The sequence below is a fragment of the Rattus rattus genome, chromosome X (genome assembly GCF_011064425.1).
Source record: "Rattus rattus isolate New Zealand chromosome X, Rrattus_CSIRO_v1, whole genome shotgun sequence".
Classification (NCBI taxonomy): domain Eukaryota; kingdom Metazoa; phylum Chordata; class Mammalia; order Rodentia; family Muridae; genus Rattus; species Rattus rattus.
The window spans coordinates 56,551,867-56,575,982 of NC_046172.1; the positions used below are offsets into that span (position 1 = coordinate 56,551,867).

At 42.7% G+C, this 24,116-nt stretch overlaps 1 protein-coding gene across 2 annotated transcripts in view; it reads left to right on the top strand.

Annotated features, from left to right (window-relative positions):
* The first annotated feature begins 483 nt into the window (after positions 1-483).
* Positions 484-24,116, top strand: part of Ophn1 (oligophrenin 1) — a 256,595-nt gene continuing 232,962 nt past the window's right edge. Inside the window, exons 1-2 of one of the 2 annotated variants that reach the window (XM_032889327.1) lie at positions 484-1,135; positions 1,259-1,431. In XM_032889327.1, coding sequence (XP_032745218.1) covers positions 1,278-1,431 — 154 coding nt within the window. In that variant the 5' untranslated portion in view covers positions 484-1,135; positions 1,259-1,277. Of the gene's footprint in view, positions 1,136-1,258; positions 1,432-1,545; positions 1,598-24,116 lie in introns of those variants that run through there. The other variant, XM_032889328.1, reaches the window with a different exon arrangement.

Here is a 24,116-nt window from a genome sequence, read left to right on the forward strand (position 1 = left end):
TAACAGACTGCAAATCACATGCTTTAGTTATTAGCCTATGCATTGACTTGGGTCACAGAAACCATTCTCCGAGGCCCTAGTCAAATCTAGTTATAACCTCTGTTTCTTCATCGGGGCCTAGCAGAATCCTACAGTAGGCGCAAACCTCAAAATTAGTGTCTTGTACTAGGAGACACAGGAAAAGGAGGAAAACAGTTGGTGGGTCAGAGGAAGGTTTAAAGAGGAAAGAAAAAAAAAAAAGAAAAGAAAAAGACAGTCCAACCAAGTACTGGTGAGAGACAGCCTTCCATCATCCAGCCTTTTGGGTTTTGTTACATTTATGGAAACTTTGCACGCACCCTCGGGAGGCGGGGGGCGGTACACCTGCCCTTCTAGGATTGTTGTGCCTGAGGCAGGTTTAGGGAAGTAGAACTAGGAGAGCAGCCACCCTGGAGGGGTGATGGGAGACCGCAGGGTGGAGTCATGGGACGAGCGAACGGAAAGACTACATATCCCAGGCCGCCATGCTTTCCTAATGGAGTCCTAGGGCGCTGACTGCTCCCCAGTTTCCGTAGGGAAGCGCCGGGCTACCACAGCTATTGTGTGTAGCGCTGTCGCCCTCCTCTTCCCGCAGCCTGCTGTCGTGTTGTTGGAGGAAAGCTACGTTTCCTTGCCGCTGGGCTTAACTCTCTAAGTGCCAAACCCCACATCACGATGGCTCCCAGGAACCAGTAGGCGGTCTCTGCAGTTGCTGAGTTGTGGGCGACGAGCCCCGAAGACCAGAAGAAGACATCCGAAGAGAGCCCGTGCTCTCGTTCGGTCTCTGAGTTAGGGCTCGGCCAGCGTGAAACGGTGGCATTGGCTTTAAGAAGGGGGAGGGGAGGCACAATCTGCCTCTCTTGGGGAGCCGAGGAAGGAAGCCTCAGCTGGCTTGGGAGCGCAAAGAGGCGGCCCCCGCGCCCGTGCTCTCCCCGCCTCCACCCTGGGACGCCCGGGACACAGCGCCGTGCTTTGGGGGAGAAGATGACCAGGGGGCGTGCTGCTCCCTAGGCTGCACCCTGCCGGTATCAGAAGGCGTTGATAAGCACTCCTGGTCACCGGACTAAGCGCTCCAGCCACACACCAGCGGGCGCTCCCAAGAGTTTCATTGGAACAGGTACCTGTCCTCCAAAGGGAGTGGGAATAAGAGTCGCCTAAAAGTGGATCTTGAACACAAGCCACTGGGTCTATTCTGCTGATTATGCCACTGATGTTCTCGCTCTTTGTCTCTAATTCCTAGCCCCTCCACTATTGTAATCATGGGGCATCCCCCGCTGGAGTTCAGCGACTGCTACCTCGACAGCCCCGATTTCCGTGAGAGGCTCAAGTGTTATGAACAGGAGCTGGAGAGGACCAATAAATTCATCAAAGATGTGATCAAAGACGGCAGCGCGCTTATCAGCGCTATGAGAAGTAAGTGGAAGGCTTCCATGAGCTGTTTGTCTCAGTAGGTGGTTCTGGCCTTTAAACCTTTCCATACCACGGGGAGATGGGGGGCAGGGTGGAGGGGGAGAGGAAGATCTGCAGTGACTCCCAGCCCAGATCTGAGTCTGGTGGATTTCTGAACATTTGCAGTGGGGTATGTAGAAATGGAAAGTGGTGAAGGCAAGTAGAACTCTGGGCCTTTCCCTTTAGTGGCCCTGACCTTGTAAGACTTAATCTGTGGCCGGGACGGAGACCCTCTAGCTGTGGAGTTACTCGTTCTTAGCAGATTCTTATTGAACCAGACAGTCTGCCCAACCTGTCAGACATGAACAACACCCCGTGCAGCACAAGCTGACTTCTGTGCTTCCAAAGGAACAACCCCAGCACCCCCTGAAGAGTTGGGAACGAAGGCTAAGAACTCCAGTATAATGATTTTTGTCCTAGGCTCTGGTTGTTGAAGAAAAGTAAGGGGCAATAAAAATGTACCATTCCCAAATCATTTTCTAAGGGTCATTGATTGGCTTCACATACTACTGAATTCCACTTCAGTGTGGAACAAAGGCGTGTCTAGTTCGTGGACCCAGGGGCCCAGGTCCCCTGTGTATAAAATACAGGGTCTAGGGTGTGGGACTGCTGCCTGGGAAGGACATTACCTAGCTTTGCTTTTCTGTGGTCAGAGCTTCCTCACTTGTTCGACTGTTTTCCCTTCTGTGTGTATGTTTTTATTTCTACTGGTTTTCAGGAGGCTCAAAGAAAAAGAAAAAAATAGTGAACATCCCAACGAGAGTATAAGCAAGTCAACCCCCTGTGCCAAAATTCATACCCAAAGAATGGAGGGTAACGATTAAGTAGAGCGAGGATTAATTACGTTTTCTCTCCTTGGCTGAAATGAAAGATAACTGTGAAAGGTAAAGTCACTGTGACGGAGCCTCTCTATGTTTTGACCTTTGTTTTAAGTGGATTCGCCCTCACTTCATCCTATGTCTAGGTTGTGTGGTCCCTTGTGCCAGGCTGCTACAGCCACAAGAGTGGAGGAACCTTAGAAGCTTTGGTGCTTTGAGACCATCTGTAAGCCAGTACTTGCCACGGAACAGTTGTAGTTTGTGGTTGTGTAATTTGCTGGTGTCTGGCCTCTTTTGGTCAGAATCCATAAACTGCTCAAGTCCCTCCAAGTTCTTCAGTTGAGTTGGATCATTTAATGTTTGGTTGTCTTGTCACCTGGTCAAGAGTACACTTACGTTAGCATCTCGAAGATGGAATATTTAAAATGCTGACCCTTGCCGACTTGTAGGCTAGGCTTTTGGGTGTGTCTCCTCTTAATAGAGTTCACTGAGAGGTTGAGAATATGGAGGTTGTGTCACAGAAATAGAAACTTAAGGACTCTGCGAAGGGAAAGGGGCAACTGTTTTGGTTGTGGATTCCTCCTTACTGCAAACTGCTCGTAGTATTTGCTAGCAAAGAGAGCTCATTATGCAAGCGCTAGTTAGGAGGTGGCTTTGTGACATGTATGGCAAGGTAAAATTATGCTTAAAATCGTCAGCTAAGTCATATCCAGGTGATTAAGTTGTGTAAGAAAACATTCAGTTCAATTAAACATTTTTGGGAAAGGCAAAATGCACCCCACCCCCAGTGAAGGGGACTTAATTCAGGTCTTTGCATATGCTAGCTACACAGACAGGTCTTGGTTTTTGGGAACAGGGTCTTTAAGTGAAGAAGGTTGGGCTGGCCTTGAACTGCTGATCTTTCTGCCTTCACATCCCAAGTGATGGCTTACAAGCGTGCTGGAAGAGCAAAGGTTCTGTAAGTTAAAGTAGTGGGTTTTCTTCTTTCTCTGTTTTCTGAGACTATGAATAGAAAGAGTTAGCACTGAGGCTCAAATCTTTGCACACGGGCTGCAGGTCTGAAAGCTCTTCTAGGATAGGGTACTCTTTGTAGTGATTTCTTTTTTATTTCAGGGTCAGCGTAGCTCAGTATAAGATGGGGAGGTATTAAAAGCAGCACAACTAACCCTGGCCTCGTTGCTTTTCTTTAAGCTGCACAGGTTCTAAACACTTGAGTAGCTAGAGGCAGAGATGGAATGTTTCCTACGAATTTTACCTCGGTAATGTTTGTCCTCCACCCTCCGCACCTTCACACTGTGACAGCTCAGTGACTTTGTTTCCAGGGTAGGTAGGGTGGGTGAAAAAACCCAGGTGTGCTCCTCCTGAGAAAAGGAAAGAAGCGATGATCACACTGGGATTGGATTTAAAGACCTGGACCGCAGTCATGACTCAGTCATGACTTTCCCATTTTGAGACCTGGCACAAACCATTTCAACCATGAACTGTTTATTCAAAGATTAAGAAAAAAAATCTGTGAGAGAAAATGTTCAACTGTCCCAATTTAGTAAAACACAGATAGCTCTATGGTAATGTACAATAATAGATTTGTACAATATTAAATTGTTGGTGGGCTGGGCATTGTAGCTCAGTAGTAAAATGTTTATCTGTACAAGGCCCCTATATTCCATCTACAATGTTGGAATGTTTAAAATTGCCCTATTAATGGTAGCAATTATATTCACTTCATAGGGTAGTTGTGAGGCTCAAGAGAATTAATGGAAATGCCTAAAACAAGTGCATTATGATAGTATATCTTTTGGTTACTAATACATCTATCTGTTGATGAATGTATAATTTCAGTAAGGTTCAGAAAGGAAATAAGTAAATAGAAGTGGTTGGAAGCACGCCTTTTCCTCGTTACCTTGCATGAAAAGGTCACTCATCTGGGCACAGTTCAGCAATGAGATTTGTATTCATGCTCATGGACCCATCTTAGGATCTGGAACCTGGCAATAAAAGGCAGGACAATGATTGACAATTAATTTGGGTATCACATCAAATGGCCAGCGTTCCTGCCAAAGCTGAGACATGGCACTCTGAGCTGCAAAACTCAGCTATAATTTTCCTTGAAGTTGTAACCCCAGGTGAAACTCGATGTTAATACTTTATCTTACTGTGGTTTTGCACAGAGCTCTGGATAAGGCTTAAAGCAATAAACATGTGTGTCTGTTAGTGCATTCAATATGGTCCTGTTTGAACACTGTGCTGGTTACCTTTTTTTTTTTTTGAACGGACCCAGCAAGAATTGTGTAGGAAGAGGAAAACCAATTGAGGGATTGCCTCCAGCAGATTGTCTGTAGGCAGGTCTGTGGCAATATTTTCTTGATCGATATATAGGAGGCCCCAGCCTAAGTGACACTTCTGGGCAGTTGGTACCGGTGGAGGAAAATAAAAGCAGCCTTCCTTATCCTTTGCTTCAGTTCCTGCCTCCAGGCTTCTGTCTGGAGTTCCTACCCTCAGTGGTGAATTGTGCCTGGGAGTTGTAAGCAGAAATAAAGTCTGTCTTCCTCAAGTTGTTCTGGCCAGCATCAGAAAGCAAACCTAAAGCAAATAATTAGGTTCGTTTAAGTCAGTACTCACAGGTAATTGATGTTCCAAAGAGAGCCAACCATTCTCTCTTGATGAGTGCTTGATCCCCCCCCCCAAAGTGATGTATTTATAATTTTTTGAGCATATGACAATGATAAACTAATAGAAAGTAAAGCACCATACTGTGACAGATTACAACAGTACTGCTTGCTTGACTGGCATGCTCTCTTTCTGTCTGTTTCTCTCTCTCTCTCTTCCTCTCTCTCTCTCTCTCTCTCTCTCTCTCTTTCTGTGCGCGCATGTGTGTGTGTGTGTGTGTGTGTGTGTGTGTGTTGGAATGTGTGCATGCATATGTGCTGAGTGGAGAATACAGGTTCCTTGTGCATGCTGAGCAAGCCTTCCTATTACTAATCTATATCCTCATGTCTCTTCCTTTTTTATTTTTATTTTTTTCATGTTGGCAGTTTTAGTCTTTTTGATGTTACTGCATATTTGCTCTAGGCATTGTTCAGTGAAAATGATATGGCTCACTGCTTATAGCCCCCAGAAACCTGAGACACTTAATGTAGACTATATATAGCTCATGAACCACATGCCGTTCATTCAGTGAATACCTGTGCGTATATTATGTTCTGATCTTTCGTCACATGGCTGTTGTGTACACAGAGTGAGTCACAGATGGATATTGACCTTAAGAAGTTCCAAGACTAGTAGGGGAGAAATTACTGCTTCATAAGGTAGTAAAGTTCACAGCTTTAGAGGTGGGTGGTGGTCATGACTGGATGTGACTTTAGAGAGAGAGCTCATTTCTTGGTGGAGGACAGAGGAAACAAAGGAGGAAATAGTGTCGGAGCTTGCCAGAATTAACAGCGATTTGACTTACTAAGCTCTTCTTGTATACTGGTGATTCCGTAATTAAAAATTCTTTTTAGATGTTATACTTGATGAACAGTCTATGCCAAAAGAAAGCTTTTGCTAGGTGAGAGTGTAGTTTTAGCTGTCTTTTTGGAAGATTCACTGAGACATTATCAAGAATAAGGAGTTAGCACCCTCACACACGTGTTTGTGACTTTTTATTTTTAGACAGGGTCTCAGTATGTAACTCAACTCAGGTTTACTTTGAATCTACTATGTATCTCAGACTGGCCTTGACTTCATTATCTTTCTTTGTTCGTGGCTCTAGGGCTATGATTACAGGGGTGTGTCACCAGACTCCACTGTATTCGTAACATTTAACATGCTTTGCTTCTCTCTCTCTCTCTCTCAAGACAGGATCTCATTCTGCAGCCCAGGCTTGCCTGGAACATGCTAAGTAGCCCAGGCTGACTTCAAACTTGATAATCTTCCTGCTTCGGTTTCCTGAGTGCTGGGTACACAGGAATGAGCAACCACATCCAATTTTAGAGATGATCTGTGTAGCTCAGGCAGAGTTCAGGCTCAAAATTCCCCCACCTCAGCCTCCTGAGTGCTGGAATAATAGGCCTGCATCACCATCCCATCATCCCCATCTCTATTTCTTATATATAGTTCAGGATCAATAAACCTTTGGTGTAAAGTATTATACATATTTTAGGCTTCAAGGTCATGCATTCATTCACAGTCTACTCTGCTGAAGCAACCGTAGAGCAAGAGTCAGTGAACCAAGCATTCTGGGAAACCTCATTAACATTGAAGTGTGGTTTTCAAACCTTTTTCACACATCATGGTACTTTATTCCTTAGAATGTTCTCAGTCATTACAAATGTAGGTAGGTACTGGTGGCATGTACCTCTGACCTGGCACTCAGGATGTACATGCAGGCAGGAGAGTGGAGAGTTCAAAGCAAACCTGAGACAACAGTGGATCGTAGGGGATCCTGAGCTGTAACCCACAGATCCTGTGCCTAAAAAAAATATCAAATAGAACCTCCCTAAAAATATGAAAACAATTTTTAGTGCTTCTGGGGGAGGGTGACATGTAAAAATAGTAAGCTGGGCTTGTTTTACCAGCTGCAGTTTGCAGACTGTTGGTGAAACCATTTCAATTAAGTAGACTTTTACTGGCAACGCAGCAAATGGAACTATTGGTAGGCTGGAATGTCATAGCTCACGTTTACTAGTAAATAATTTTATTTTGCTGTGCTATAAATTATGTCTGAGAGAAATCTAACAGTCTCTCCACCTTCAAAAGACCACATTTATACCCTTAGTTAATTGTTTTTGAATGTTCATTTTTCTGTTTGTGTCTGTGTGCGCGTGCGCGTGCGCGTGCGTGTGCGCGTGCGTGTGCGTGTGCGCGTGTGCGTGTGCGTGTGCGTGTGTGTGTGTGTGTGTGTGTGTGTGTGTGTGTGACAGAATCTTGCTATATAACCCATGCTGGCTTTGAAGTTGTAGCCATTTTCTTGCTGTAGCCTCCTAAATTTTGGGATTATAGGTATGTGCTAGAACACCCATGTATACTGTCTTTAACTCACGAAAATGCTTTTTTTCCTCTTTTTTTCGGCATTACAAATTGAACCTAGGGCCTCACACATGCTAGAGAATTGCTTTGCCACTGAGCTATGTCTCCAGCACAATCAAATGCTCTTTGTAGGCTGGATTGAATGGATTGTAGTGTCTGAGCAAAATCATCTCGATTAATTACCAAAAAGTCTTGCTCTGTTATATGGTAGGGAAGTGGAACATGGCCATCTTCAGGGAGGAAGGTTTTCAAGGACCAGACACTGGGAGGATTACAGTTTAATGACAAAGGATACTAATCAAAGCACCCAGATACTTGGGTATGATGTGGTCAGTACAAATGGGGAAGAGTAGAGCTTCTATATAACTGTATAGTTATGTAGCTTTTACTTCTAAAATTCCATTATGTACTATAGCGTAACAATTTCAGAAGACTAATTATGGAATTCATATGCACATCAATTTTCACCAAAATATTTTAGTGTACACGACAGTATTTAAACACACACAAAAAAACCAAAATTTAGTGTTTCAAAACTAAGAATAATAACATATATGTATAAAAGAGATGGCAGGACACACACAATAACCATCATGCATGTGTTGTTTTGGATTAATGGAATGTTTTAAAGGATTCAAAATAGCTGGATATGGTTGCTTATACCTGTGATCCCAACACTCAGAGAAGTGGGTGGCAGGAGGATCAGGAGTTCAAGGTCACCCTCAGGTATGTGGTGAGTTTGAGGCCAGCCCGTGATCCATGCATCCCTGTCTTAGAAAAAATACATAAATGAATGAATCTAGCCTGGGGTGGTGGTACAAATATATAATCTCAGTACACGTGAGGTGGAGGCAGGCATATAAAGAGTTCAAGGTCATCCTTGGCTATGCATAATATGAGGCCCACCTAGGTTGCATGAGACCCTGTCTCAAGAAAAAAAAATCAAAGATGCTGTGTTAATCCTTTCATGTTGCTGTGATAAAATATGTTGGCCAAATTAGCCTAAAAGACAATGAGTTCCTTCTAGCTATGGTGCAATCCATCCTGGTGGGCAAGTCAAGGCATCGGGAACTTGAAGTAGCAGGTCGCATTGCATTCATAGTCAGAAACAGACTGAGGAATGCTTGCTGCTGTTCAGTTCCTTTTCTCCAGCTATACAGTCCTGGATCCCCCCCACACGGATGCTTCTGCCTACAATTTAGATGAATCTTTCCGAACCACTTAATGGAATCAAGATAACTCACCACAGGCATGCCAGAAGTCCATCTCCCAGGGATTCTAGATTCCATCAAGTTGGCAGTGAACACTGACCAGCACGGTTACATTCTGTACCAAATATGTTCATGAAGTTGGTAGAATGATTGTAGTATAATTTGTATAATTTTGATATTGTAGCCTTAATATTTTAAAAGAAAACTTTTTTCTCACAGTCTATGCTTTTCTTTTGTTTTGAGAGTTAATTATAGGGGGGTTGGGGATTTAGCTCAGTGGTAGAGTGCTTGCCTAGCAAGCGCAAGGCCCTGGGTTCGGTCCCCAGCTCCGGAAAAAAAAAAAAGAGAGTTAATTATAACTGTTTTGTTTTTTCATGTACATTTAAAGACAGACATTTTACATGTTTACACCAAGATCACCTTCTGGTACCTTTTCAGTTTATGATTTAGCAGCTTTGTGCCTGTCTATGGATTGCTTCCCTGCTACTAGCTACCTGTGTGATCTTGAGCAAATAAATCTTTGACTTTTGAGATGAATTTTCTCATTTATAGAATTAGGGAGTCTACTCAGTGACCAGGAGGGTTCCTTGTGGGTTTAACGTTCTGTTTTCTGATTACCATTGCTAGGTATTTAGTGATTCTGTCAAAATCAAGCAAATTCATCTTGACCCTAAGAGAGTAGGTCATTGAAAAACAAAAACTAATGCATCTCTCATGGATAGACAACTTGAATCGCACTGGCTTGTTTGTTTGTGAACTTGTTGGATTTTTTTTTTTTTTTTGGTGAGGGGAAGAAGTGCCTCTCAGTTCTGCCCAGAATAACCATGATAAGGGAGTCTCTATGGAGGTTATGATACACGGGGAGGGTGATACAATATATGTTCTTAGTCAGAAATTCACCTGTCATTATACTCAGTGTCATTGAGCATATGGAGATGTTTTAGACCCCCAGAGTAAATTGGTCAGGTTACTGCTGTGTGATTTGGGACTGCTTTTAGTGGATGTGAAGCCATGCTCAGTGGGATTCAATGCAGCTATATTACCGTGTTCCTTAGAGGCCTTTGGAAGACCTACATTGCAGAGTAGCTGGACTGAGGTACTGTGGGAACTATGATGGCAAGTGGGACAGTTTCTGAGAGGTGATGTTATCAGGGTTGGGGGAATATGCTGCCGTAGGGTACTAAAGATTTTACCTTGATTTGCCTATTAAGGAAGAATCTCCAATTGGGCTTCAGGATGGTGAAGGAAAATTATTTTCCAACATAGCCCAAACCATTTGTTTAATCTGGCATCTGTTTCTCTAATCAGCACCACAGAATTCTCCTAAAAGCTCACGAGGATCTGGAAAGATACACAGTTTTCCAGGGGACTCCCCCAGAAACTTCAAGCTGATTTTTTTCCCTAGACAGCCAGAGCTTTGTTTATACGGCTTACATCAAGTCCCAGACTTTGGGCAGTGTAGAAGCAATTCAATTTGATTCAACAAAGACTTACTAGTAACCTACTGTGTACCAGTAATGCCCTAGCGATTAGGGATATAGTGGTCAATAAGGCTGCTATAGATTATGGTCTCTTGGAGCACCCACTAAATTTCTGGCTATTTTGTTAGAGTTTTGAGAAAGGGGAACAATGAGGAACTTCTAGGTAAAATATAGTCTGTTGTATCATTTGAGGTTCAGATTTGTGGTGGAAGAAAAAGGAACTTGACTATGATAATGTATTATCTATTGGCAAGAAGAAGAAATGAAGAGAAAGAGTACCCACGTCAAGCAGACCTGTGTTTCACCACTTTGGTAACAGCCTTGGCAATGAGCAAGCCATCATTAATTCTTTTTTTTTTCCCTTTTGGTGTTTTGAGACAAAGTCAGACTATATAGACCAGGCTGGTGGTCAACTTTTAAAATATTTTTTCTTTTGCCTTTCTGTGTGTATGTGTGTATATGTGTATGTATGTGCACATGCACATGTGTTATACACTTCGTTTGTGTGTGTATCTACCTTGTTCTTTTAAATGATTACAGTTTAATTTATTTGGTGTGTATGTGTGACTGTGTGCGAGCGTGAGCAGGCCACAGTGCCATGTGACTATGACAATTTCAGGAGTCCGTTTTTCTCTTCCCACCATGTGGGGCCTGATGGCAGAACTCAGATCATCATTCCTGGCAGCTAGTGAGCATTCACTGAGCCGTCTCACTAGCCCCCACCTTGAGTTTTTGAGATAGGCTCTCCCACTGGACTTGATGCTCACCAATTTTTTTTCTAGGCTGTGTAGCTGATGACTTTGAGGGGGTGTTTCTGTCTCTGACCCTTCAGATGCATGCTGCCGCACCTAGCTTTCTATGTGAGTGCCTAGGCGACTGGCACTTTAATAAAAGAGACATCTCTGTAGTCCTCGGCCTCCAACTTCTGTTTCTCTTGCTTCAGTTTCTAAAGTGTTGAGATTGCAGATCTATGCTGCCATAGCCCGTGCCACCATGCCCTCCTTTTCCTCCTTCTGTGTTGTACTTCCCCATTTTTTCACCCTAGAGGCAAGCAGTGACGATAGTTTGTCTGTCCTTTAAAAGAGGACTCTATTCAGTACTTCTTTCCATTTCTTCTTCCTTAGGAGTGGGTTCTGTTACAGGAAAGCATTGGTCTCTCTGGGATAAGCTTTCTTCTCTACTATATCTGGGTGAGATGAGGCTCAGAGTGTATGCCTGTCATCTCAGCACTTGGGGACTGTTAAGTTTGAGGCCAACCTAGGCTCCATAGTAAGATCCCAGCTTATCTAAAGAAAGTTGCCCCCGGGTGGACCATAGACCCTGCCTAAAAGCAAATGGACACTCTCCTTGCACAGACAAGGTCAAATAAAAAAAAATCAGAACCATAGAAATCTATTGAAGGCAAAAATAGTGTGTAGTGGTTTGTTGAAGAAAAGCTGCCGAATTTCTCTAACAGCTGTGTTGCAGCCCCCATTGCTCCTCCTCCTCAGATTTGGTAGTGTTAAAACGAAAGCTTACTGACAGTTGTAGCCTTGCAGCATCTTACAGGGTAAAAGGGGATTTTGGCTCCTCACAAAGTCTCATGCCCAGAACGTTGCCATGTTTAATTACCTTTGAAGACAGTCCACTAGAAAAGGTTCATTCCTGGGGCTGCTTAAGGCTGCATCTAGCATAGTTGCCTTGCTAAGAACAGCACTATTTACAGGGTGTTAACGCCACAGCTACCTTAGACTTCTGTGTTAGTCTGGGCAAGGCAGTGCTTGACCTGAAACATGAAAGCAATAATTGGGAGTTCCAACCTGTATGATATGCTGTATCATTATTCTAATTAGACAGGGCAGTGGGGCAGAGAATGTAAATAAGGATGCAGATGGGAGAAGTGCTAAAACTATCTGTCTTATCATAGGCTATGAGTCTCTGTACAGCAGGGATTCTCAACCTTCCTAATGCTGCGACCATTTACTACAGTTCCTCATGTTGTGCTGACCCCCAACCATAACATTATTTTCATTGCTACTTCATAACTATCATTGTGCTACTGTTAAGAGTTGTAATATAAGTATCTGTGTTTGCTGGCTTAATTATAAATATATTTTTAAAAAAATTATAGCCCCTTTACTCTGAAAATTACAAAACATCATTGAGAGCTGTGGATAAAGTAAATCAGTAAGAGGGCTAGCCTATCATGAACAAGGCTCTGGGTTTGATTTCCACTCCCACCCCCGCAAACATCATTGAAAGAGATTAAAGATCTACTGAAGGGGAAGATTCCATGGTCTTAGATTAAAGACTAGTTCGAGATGGAAGATATGAAGGAAACAAGGCTCTAGGCAACAGATCTGATGCATGTATGAACTCAGAGACTCCAGCATGCACAAAGCTAAGCCACATAGGAGCCCAGTGCCAGGAGGAGAAATAGACACATACCCCTGTCCTTAAACCAGAAGCTATTTCCAATTAATAGCTGTTTGGAAGGAAAAATTGGTTTTCTCTGCTGGAGTATCACTGGGCATACAAACCACAGCTAAGGACAGGTCCAGTGACCAGCAGTACACGGTCAACACAAAACAGATTCAGTGGTAACTTTGTGTCACAGTGCTTTGTACATGCTGTTTTATTCTTACTTTTACTTCTTATTCTTTTACTTTACAGATTTTTTGCTTATACATATTATGGATTCTGATTTTGTTTTTTTACCGTGTGTGTGTGTGTGTGTGTGTGTGTGTGTGTGTGTGTGTGTGTGTATGCATGTGTGTGTGTGTGCGTGTGTGTATATGTGTGTGTGTGTGTGTGTGTGTGTGTGTGTGTGTGTGTGTGTGTGTGTGTGTGTGTGTGTCTCACCATCTGCCTGTGTTTCTTATGCTTTTTCTTTGGCTTTTCTCCCCCCCCCCAGTTTGTTTTGTTTTGTCCTTTTCTGGTTTCTTTTTATTGTATTTTATTTTCTTATTCTTTTTAGATGACTTTGTTTTCTAATGATAGAAAGAATGGGTGTGGTTTTGGGGTGGTGGAGAAGTGGAAGGATTGGGAGGAGTTGGGGGGGCAACATAATCAGAATAGATTGTGTAAAAGAAAAGATGTTTTCTATTAAAAAAAAAGACAATGCTTCTTTCTTTCTTTCTTTCTTTCTTTCTTTCTTTCTTTCTTTCTTTCTTTCTTTCTTTCTTTCTTTCTTTCTTTCTGCCTGTCTGTGTCTGCCTGTCTGTCTGTCTGCCTTTCTCTTTATTTTTCAGTTTTCTAAGACAAGGTTGCTCTGTGTAGCCCTATCATTCCTGGAACTCACTTTGTACATCAGGCTGGCCTCAGACTCAGAGATCTGTCTGCCTCTGCCTCCCAAGTGCTGGGATTAAAGTCATGGGCCACCACCACTGGGCTAGAAAAAGGAAAATATTTGTTATGGCAACAACAACAACAGCAACAACAACAAATCCAATTAGAAATGATGGAAGTAGCGAAGCAGGGTGGTACCCACCTGTACTCTGGAGGTTGACGCTGGAGGGTCAAGAGCTCAGGGTCATTCTCAGCCACGTAGTTCATTCAAGGCTGCTGGGTTATTTGAGATTCTATCATCTAAAACAAAACGAAAGAACAATAACAGTAACAATGGCAATACAAACAAAATAGGGGCAGGCAAGAGGTGAAGGAACTTACATTAAGCTTAACTACTGGCTTTCCATCTCCAGGACCCATGTTGGGAAAGGAGAGAACAGAGTCCTTTAAGATTCCTCTGGACCCAGGCATACACACACACACATAAACAAACAAACAAACAAACAAACAAACAAACAAACAAACAAACAGACAAATAATAAAAATGGAAACAAATGGTAACAAAGGCAAACATTGAAAGTATGAGCAGTTGAGAGTAGTGAGATGGCTCAGTAGGAAAGGGTACTTGTTGTCAAGACGACCTGCATTCCATCTCTGGAACCCACAGAGTGGAAGGAAAGAATCTACTGCTCTGTTACTTTTGCACCCTTGGGCTTGGCTTAAAATCATTCCTTGGGGGAAATGGAAGTAAAATCACAATAAGATATCCCACCTCATTCACTAGGATGGCTATCATAACAAGACAAAACATTATGGGAGAATTTGCAACCCTTATGTATTGTTGGATGTATAGTATGTTTTAGCTACTTGGAAAGTTTAGCTGCTGTCTTTGTCAGTTCTTCAAAGATGGTTAAGCAATTGCCCCATAAATGAACTATTTTATTCTATTACCTATTTATCTGTATCTACACCACACACACACACACACACACACACATACACACACACACACACACACACACACTCACGAATTATCATCTATAATTACCAAACGTGGAAGATAACCTAAATGTCCATCAACTGAGAGGTGGATACGTATACAGTGGAAAGCCATTTATGAAAGACTATATATTGCTTATGATTCCTTTCATATGAAATATACAGAAAGCCGATCTACTAGAGTATTAGCACGCTAGTATTGGCTCAGGGTTGGAGGGTTAAAATGTATTGTGATTGCCAATGGGTGAGGAATATCTTGTTTGGAGTGGTGAACGTTTCTTAATTACAGTATGATGGTGGTTGTACAGCTCTGTGAGTATGCTAAAACCCACCTAGTTATACATTGGGTGGATTTTAGGGTACATAAGTAGTATCTTTGTGCCGTGTGTAAAATATACGACATCGTATTTGGAAAAACAGAAGTGGTTCTCTATATCGAACTTAGACCTGCCTTCAGCGCTCCCTTGTATTAGACTTGAATGTTTGATTTGAAAGATTCACATCTGTAGCATTGACTATATCCAGGGAAAGGAAGCTAAGAGAGAAAATTCTCCATCAGTGACCAGGAACTAAAGCCCAATTTGGGATTAGCATGGGATTCTCTGGTTTCCAATTCCAGGCACACTCTGCAGACTTTGAAGCTGGTACTTTGCCTCAATCTGTCTGGATGCCCTTTGTTGGGGCCAGGAGTGTGTTTATTTGAAATGACCAGTTGGAAGGGCGACACTGTATTAGTGGAAAGTTCTCCTTTATTCTTTGCCTGGATCATGACTGAGATCAGGTGTTTACCCTGTTGAGCAGTCTCACTCCACCCTAATTAGCATCTGCTGTGTTTTCTTTCCTTGTTATAGAAGAATGGTAATATATCCTAGTGGCATGCTACATGCCTTTTTTTGTCCCTTCCCTAGGAGTCTAGAGCAGCTGGTTGGGCAGTTCTAGGGGCGTCCCAATTTCTCTGCTCAACTATCGACTTAATGCAAACAGCTGCTTTTTGAGTGGCGGGTAGTATACACTGGGAAATGTGTGGCATTACTCATGGGTGACAAATTTCTCTCCCCTCCCTACATTATTTTTGTCCTAGGGCAGCGTGGAATTTCTCACAAGTGGCCAGCAGTAGGGCCAACAGTACGATACCATATTAGGAACTTCACAAAAGGCAGTTCTTTTGCGAAAGGTTTTCATTAAGGGCTACCCAGAAGCAGGAAGGCCACACTTCAGCTTCCCAATCTCTTTCCAGAGCCAGGCTGTTGTGGAAATGCCTTTCTGTGTGAGTGGACATGTATGTACTATGCACGTGGTAATGGACAGTTGGAGACTGATGCTGAATTCACCCATCCCTGATTTGTTAAACGGGAGAGGGCAGTGATGAACAGTCCTGTAGAAGGGCTTTGCAGTTGCCTCTGAACAATTTTCTTTAGAGCAGAAAAATCAGAAACAGGAGAGTTGGTAAGGCGAATCTCTGCAGAGTTGACATGTTGAATTTCTCTTGTCCTTGAAACACCAGTATGGCCGCCTTCAGGTGATCTGGTGAGGCTGTCTCCAGAAGTGCATGCCCGAGTTCCCCAGCTCTGCGGGATGATTGTGAATGGTACTAGATGGGAAAGAAGAGGGAATGGTGTGCTAAGTGGCAGGCAGCTCAGCCGGGCTTGCAGTTTCCTGGTAGAAAGGACGGGGAGAGAAAGCTGGGGTTTCTTGGCATTTTGTTTGCCTTTCCTTTCTGAAAAACAGATGGTGTTTAACCACTTTCATTCTTTCCTTTTTATTCTTTCGAAATGAGGACCTCAGCTGTCCAGGCTGATCTCCAGTAATCCTTTCACCCGAGGAGCATCCTAATAGCTGGGATGTAGGGGCCATTGCACCTGACTCCCTCCCTCCCTGCCCTTTCTTTCCCTTCCTTCCCTTCCCTTTCCTTCCCCTCCTTTACTGACGGTGTCTTACTGGGTAACCAAGTAATGACTCCAACTCATGATTCTTCTGCTATTACAGGCCTGCATCCCCATGCCCCCCTTCCCTAGTTTTTCACCAATGGGCAGTGTCTTGCCAGAATAGACTCATATAGTGCAAAGGGCTTTTATGATATTTCACTAAACTCTTGCATATTTCAAGTGAAGAAACGGAGGGTCAACACATATCCCATAGCCAGTTCAGCACAGACTCAGTACTGAACCTACTATTTGTCCCATTGCTATGCTCTGTGTACGACCGTCCACACCGAGTAGTGTCTATTCTTCACCAACCTCTGTTTGCTGAGCTGCTTTTTACTTTCAGAATTATTTTCACCTTGTGAGAGTCTCTTTGGCGCTTCTAGCCATGAATTTACCCCCAGTGTGGGCCTGCATACAACCATACATTTTACAGATCTGCTGAAATGGAGTAGGGGAAGGTTTAGTAATTCTGATAACATTAACGCTGGAGTTTTGTTTGTTTTTGTTTTAATTTTGTTGTTGATTTTTTGCATGGCAGAACCTGGTGCAGTAGGTGATCAAGAGAGCTTCTCTGACCACCCTCGATCTTAGACTTTAAGTATAACAATGTTTGTTTTGGGTAACAAGCTGGGGGTGTGTTTCTCTCTCTTTTCTCTCTCTCTCTCTCTCTCTCTCTCTCTCTCTCTCTCTCTCTCGTGTGTGTGTGTGATCCTGCATGTGAATTTTTTTTTCCTTTTCTTTTTTTCGGAGCTGGGGACCGAACCCAGGGCCTTGAGCTTGCTAGGCAAGCGCTCTACCACTGAGCTAAATCCCCAACCCCTGCATGTGAATTTTGATGTAGATCAGAGTGTAAACTACCATTTGCAAAGTACTTTATAATATTCAAGGTCTTTTTCTCTAGGTGATGTTTTATTTATTCCTTGAGAATTTCATACAATGTATTTTAACATTCTTTTCTTTGCCCCCAAGTCCTCCCAGATCCTTTCCTACTTCCTTACCTACAGAAGCAAACTTCTTCCTGCTAAGTTCATTTCACATGTATTCTTTTACTTAATCTGTGAAGGAAGTGTTAGTACCTGCAGTTCATTGATGGGGAAGCCAATGCTTTATGAACTTTAGTATGCTTTTAGGATTGCTGCATTAGTCAGTATCGGTTTTTTTTTTTTTTTTTTTCTTTTCCACAGTTTAAAAACTGTTAAGTGTTTTGGGGCTAACATATATTTGTTGAAATCAGTTATATTTTTAGAGGGACTTGTGTTTGTACTGATGCCACACACAACAATAAAAATAAGAACATCATGATGTTGGAATGTAGCTCGGTGTTGGAGCACATGCCTAGCCTGCATGAGGCCCTGCGTGTATTCACCAGCACCACACAAAGCCTACATTCTTTATAGTATTTTTCCGTTCAGTGGAGTTTCACCTGCCATCTCACAACCCCATGAGTTAATCAGGCAGGACATTATGTTGTTGCACAGGTAAAGTAACCCAGACCATGAAAAAGTCCCCGTTTTATTGCTGATGAAATTGAAGTTTAGTCATTTGCTCAGAGTTCCTCAAGGCAGCAGTCTGGGCACACACTCTAATCTGAATTCTGAGGACTTTTATTTTTTTCCTGCTAGGTCACCCAGTGTTAGGAGTCAGCTGTCATGTCTTGTTAGAATCTGTGACTTCTTTGTCTCTGTTTTGTATAATACAAGTTCTTATTACAGTTGCTTGATTCTCCCAGGTCTCTCTGACCTTCCTTCACACTCAGTATTTTGCTCCTCCTGCCCAGACTCGTCATACCGTCTCCTTACGTGGCTTCTGCACTTCCAGCAGTCCCATCAGGGTCTTATGCTGTCAGCTCCCCCTTGCTGCAAGACTCTAGGAAGCCCTTTCAGGTGCCTTGCCTTACTGTGCTTTGGTTTTTCATTTGCTCTCTTAGCCACCCAACAATTTATCTGCTCCACTTCAAAGAGTGGTTTCAAGCCAGTCTTTCAGATCACAGGACAGGCAGCTTCCATTCAAAGAGGTCATAAGTAGCTGCAAGGATAGAGGGCTTTGGGGCTATTCCTTTGCTCCCTCTTACCCATGTGCCTTTAATCAGTTCCTGCTTCCTTGGCAGTAGGGGGATAATTGGCATGGTTTTGTAGCAGTGGCCCATTATAGGGATTTCCAGTGCAATAGGCAGCTTTGTGCTAGCTAGCCTATGCCTGGCATCATTACTGAAGCAATTGTTGCTTTTGGGTCAGGTCTAACAAGTCCAGCAAGATCTGACTGATTAAAGCATTCAGTTGCCCAATGGGCAAGGCAGCACTTGCTTGCTTGGCCTTCTTTCCAGGAGAATTTTGAAGTAAGTGTGTGTGTGTGTGTGTGTGTGTGTGTGTGTGTGTGTGTGTGTGTGAGACGTTTAAGGAGTTAACTCTTGTTGGTAGTGTGTGGACCTCCAGTAGCCTCTGGCTATTCTGGAAACTTCTGATCAGTTGCGTCACTCAGGCTTCTCAAGACGTGCATCTGAGTTTATGAGCCAAGCAAGAGTTAATAACATAACATTTTTTTTCTTTTTAATTAACATGTAGTAACTATTCATGGGCTTCAGTGTGATACCTCATTCCATAGATACAATACACACTGATCAAATACTGGTAAGTTTCATTGTCTTACAGTGTTTGATATTTGGAGACACTGATTCTTGGAGTTCTTTATAACATGTAATAACATTGTGAACTTTAGTCACCCTTGTCTATATTTTGATGCCCATCATTTGATTTCCCTCCATTTTCCTTCCCCTCATCCCCTTTCAATCTCTAGAACTTAATATTCTGCCCCCTTCAGTTTGAGGTAAACTTCTTAGCTTTCACAGATAAACCACAACCTGCTGTGTTCATCTTTTTCTGTGCATGGCTTATTTCTTATGGTATACTGTCCCCAGTTCCTTTAATTTTCTCACAAAATGATAACACTTCCTCTTTATATGCTTGAATCATTGCATGCAATTTCTTTAATATCCTGGTATATAGCCCAGTTTGAAAACTTGCAATTCTAGCTTCAGAGAGGCCAGAGGATTGTTGTAAGTTGAGGCCAATCTGAGGCTACATAGTGAGTTCAGTTCAAACAATTTATGTAGTGAGACTGTGTCCCTAAACAATAAAAATAAACTAGAAAAAATTGTTTAATAAAAAAAAATTCATCTTCTTGGCAAAAAAGGAGAAATGTAACCCTGTTCTGCCCACTGAGCTTGTAAATGTTCTGGTTTTCTTGTTGATGAGAAATTGAATGCGGCACTGTTGTTAGCTTTGAGATGTTCTGTAAAGTTTCTCTTTGAGGATAATTGGTGGGGGGAAACTCCGTAGTTTTGCATTTGTTTGCTCTTGGTTGAAAGTCTTAGAAATAAAGGAGAGGGGGTAAAGAGAAGTCATTTTCTTTTCTGGAGGTCTTTTGTCTCACTTCGTACTAAAGCAGGGGTCAGCATACTATATGACATGTGGCCAAATCTTACCCAACACTCATTTTTTATAAGTATCTATTGTTTTAGGACAGAATTTTTAATGCCCACCCCTTTGACTTGATATATTCAATGGTTGGTGTGGCAGATGGCAGAATTTGTTCATTGAATCGGGAAAACAGTAGCACTCAGATGGCTGGAATAAACAGAGCAATGTTGATTGGCCGTGGTTGGCTCTGGCAGGGTGTCTCATTCCTTGACGGTGTCTGGCGTTGGCTGGGCTAGTGTAGTGAGGTGTGCAAGGAAGTGCTTCTGGAAATAGCCTACTTCCTCATCCTGCATGAATGCTTGCTATCCAGATGGCACTTCGAGGTGACTTGCCCTGGCAAAGTGTTGCCCCTAAGCAATGTTTTCTTAGTTCCCACCCTGGGGCATAACAGAGAGTCGGTTCTCAGTTCTAACTCAGGTGTTTGGCTTTCCCAAATGCCCACTCAAAATCACAATGGTTTAATGGTTTTCTAGTATAAAACTGCTTGCTTGCTTGTTTCTTTCCTTCCCTTCCCTTCCTTCAGCTTCCTTCCTTCCTTCTTTCCTTTCTTCCCTTTTTCTTTCTTTTTCATCATCATCATTTTCTTCTTCATCTTCCTCCTCCCTTTCAGTTTGGACATGGTTTAGTAATGTTCAGGCTCATCTCAACTTTTCAGTCCTCTTGCCTCTTATTATGTTCTGTCTTTGGGCCTTTGGGACCATTTATGAAGGTGCTTTTGTGTGTATCTATTATTGCCTTGCAACTCTGAGCTCTGAGATGAACTGTTCAATTAAGAAGCATCTATAGCTCTGCTCTCAGATAGGCAAGGTTTCTTTGTCCTAAGGTAACAGGGGCTCATTTCTCTCTCTGATAAGTTTGGGAATTTCTGGTTTACTAAAGGGGCCAAACAGCAGCTCCCTTTATAGACAACAATGATGTAATATACTAAGCAGTGAAGGAGATGGGACAAGAACCACAGAAGTCACCCACAGGGCACACTGCCCAGGCAAGCTGTTTGCAACTGGCCAGATAATATTTCACTGAAGCCTAAAGAAAAGGAATGGTGTGGATAACCTTTCAGTTTCTATATAGTCTTTGTGTTTGTATGGTTTTTATTTCAATGGTGTTATTTTGGGGTGGTCTGATGAGGATTTTTTTTTACTTGAAGTGTGTGGCAGCTTATGTGATTTATGGTAACTTTACCAAGATGGAGTGAGCTGGACTCTAAAGCCTAGCTAGAGAGAATAATCACAGATTCTCCTTTGTGAGCAGGCCAGAGAGAATATAAAACTGATTTTTAGAAGAGGTTCAGACAGCTCAAACCTTTCTCCTGCTTGAGAGTTGAGAAGACACAGTTGGATTGTTGCCTTGTGAATTTTTTCTGTATTTGGAGAGCACCAGAAACTATTTGGGAATCTCTAACCTCAAGGCTTTAAGTAAGCCTTCTTTTGTAATCTCACGAATTTATAGGACATCCAGGATGGAAATAGTTGAAGACATAGTATTGGCTGAACTTGACCTTCTAATCTTCAATTTTGGCATATTTGCTAGCTAAGGAAATTAAGCTTATCGGCAAGGAGTGGCCATAGGTTAACATAATGGCATGGCCTTGCAGAAATTAAGATTTCCTTTGAAGGCCGGTAGACTTGGGCTTTAGGCTTGTTGTTGACAATTGGCCAGCCATGTTCTTGCATGTGTGTATGTGTGTGTGTGTGTGTGTGTGTGTGTGTGTGTGTGTAGGTTTGTGGATGGCAAGAGTCTCCCTCAGTTGTTTCTCACCTTGGTTTTTGTTGTTGTTGTTGTTGTTTGTTTGTTTGTTTGTTTTGAGACAGTGTCTTTCTTTGACCCTGGAGATTGGCTTGGAGTTAACTCTTGTTTTGCTGTCTTGAGACAGAGGCTAATACATGCCAGGTGTGCCTGGACCTGGCTGAGGGAAGGACGCAGCCTCATATATTTGGGTAGGCTAGCTGCTCTCCCCTCCCCAGCACTGTGAACACAGACGTGCCACTATGCCTAGGGCTTTACATGGGTACTGGGCATCCAAAGTCGGGTTTACATGTTTGCATGGTAAGCACTTTATCCACTGGAATACCTTCCTATTCTCTATCACTTTCTTAAAGTCTCAGTTTTTTTTAACTATAGGGAGATTTCAGTGCCAATTTCAGTCACTGAATATATGGATAAGCTAATGTAGTTGAAAATACCCCCCCCAACATCATGCATGTCTCCAGTGCTGGGGACTGAATCCAGGGCTGTGCACATGCTAGGCAAGTGTTAAACTGTATCTTCAGAGTTAAAAATTCTTAAACTATTTAAGTACTTACCCATATATTTATGGTAGTATTTATGTGATAAACTTAAATGGGTAATAGTGGTAACTTGGCTGGAGTTATATTTACATCTTTCTTTGAAAATTCCAGAGTACCTTTTAGGAAGTGACAAGCAAAGGAACATGCATGTAAATGTCATCCTGCCATAGGGCCTTATGGGTACTTGAGGTACAGTAAAGTAGGAACTGGTGAGAGAGCCTTCCTAGGGTACCACATCTGAGCAGCCACATTCACACACAAGATATTGATATGCCCTTTTCCCTGAAGCACGCCCCCTTACCACCATTTGTAGTGTGCTAGTACTGAGGAAGGGGACAACCTTGTTGACAAAATTCCTAACACAGTCCCTGGTCCACAGCATTCTTTATTTGATTTGAATGCAGTAGTAAATCTTTTTCTAGGCTATGAACTGAGACCCCTAAACAGTGACTTTTTGAAAGGATTCACAAAGACAGTGGCCATGATGATAACAGGATAGGGTTTTCTGCTTTGCTTCTTACCCACCATCCTTCCTTTTTCTAGGCTTTTGTTCCTGTCACTTCATAAGAGGGACTTCCTTCCCCCTTATCAGCTGATGGTCTGCTTCCTCTAAAATAGGGAGATTGGCTTAAAAGTGAACTAGGAATGGCATGTAGCAAAGAAAGGACAGAAATCACATAAAAAATTTGCCTACTGCAGCAGACCTGAGGTTGGACCAAAGTGCCTGGGTGTGGGCAGAGAAGGATAGACAGATGTAGGGTGGGTTTTCCAAACAGGCCGAGTAGATTAGAAGAAAGAGCATATTCGTGTCAGTGTATGCTGTGGGTGTAGAGAGGATGAAATCTTCACTAGCATGGAGTCTTTGAATGTATGTATTCCCTCCAAGGGTGTCATATTGGTAATCTTGCAATTGCTTTTTCTGAAAAAGCCATAGGACTGAGCTAGTAAACACTTAGTGCGATGTTCAGAGAACTCTCAAAGAATAGATGGACACTGTCTCTAGAAAGCTGGCTACGTTTTGAACCTTTTACTATGCCCAGTTGTTAAAGATGTCATTTAAAACTCCCAGAGGAGATTCACGTAGAATCTTCTATGCATTAGACCTAAACAAGCTAGAGAGGAAGAACTTCACCGTGACTGAAGACTGTTTCACTTGTCTTTCCCTACTTGTTTGGCTTAGAATTATTGCAGCAACCCTTTCTAGTGGCTGGATGCAGTGACCAAGGTATGACTGAAGTTACAAGCAGTTGTGAGCTGTTATGTGGGTGTCAAGAATTGAACTCCTGAGCCACCTCTCCTGCCCCATCTGGACATTTTTTTGTCTTCCTGAAACACCTTCTGTTGTCTCAGGACATTCTGGACATTTTCCTGAGCATTCCAGGACATTATTGTCATATCTATAAACTTTATAATACTCTACCTAATGATGGTTGTCATTTTGCTGCACCTCTACTGTTTAGAATCAGTCTATATCTCTTTTCCTGGTTTGCAGATAATCAGATGTTCTCAGGGGATACTGTATTACACTCATGGAGACCATCTAGGATGAGGCTGTGGCTTAGTAGGGAGAATACCCAGATCATTGTAGCCATGTGATCGTAGATATGATTCACCTTCGAGAACCCCTGTTTTCCATGCTCCTTGCCTCAGCACCAGTCTTGCCTCAGCATGTATCCAATCAACCCAAGTCCACAGAAGCCACAAGAAACTGTGGCACACCACCATAAGTTTTTTGGTGCGTTTCTTTCTATGGAGTCCCCACAAATGCAGCTCAACTAAGCAATGTAAGGCAGACCGATACATGTGTGTTGTTAGCAAAACAAAATTTGGATAAGGAAGTGACAATCGAGATAAACTGAAATAGGAAAGGAACCTGTACATCTCTGGGGATAAAAGCTGATTTAAGATCCACAAAGGATGAGATGTTGGAGCCATTTTTTGTAGGGGTCAAGAGTACTGTGTTCCTGAACATTGCACACTTATATATGATAGCCTGAGACATTTGATGGAGTAATGGGACTGGATCATCTTCAACAATCTAAGAAGGCACGCAGGACATTTTTTAAAGATATATTTTATGTAGGAGTGCTCCATCTGTGTGTATACCTGCATGCCAGAAGAGGGAGCCATATCTCATTATAGACAGTTGTGAGCTACCATGTGGTTGCTGGGAATTG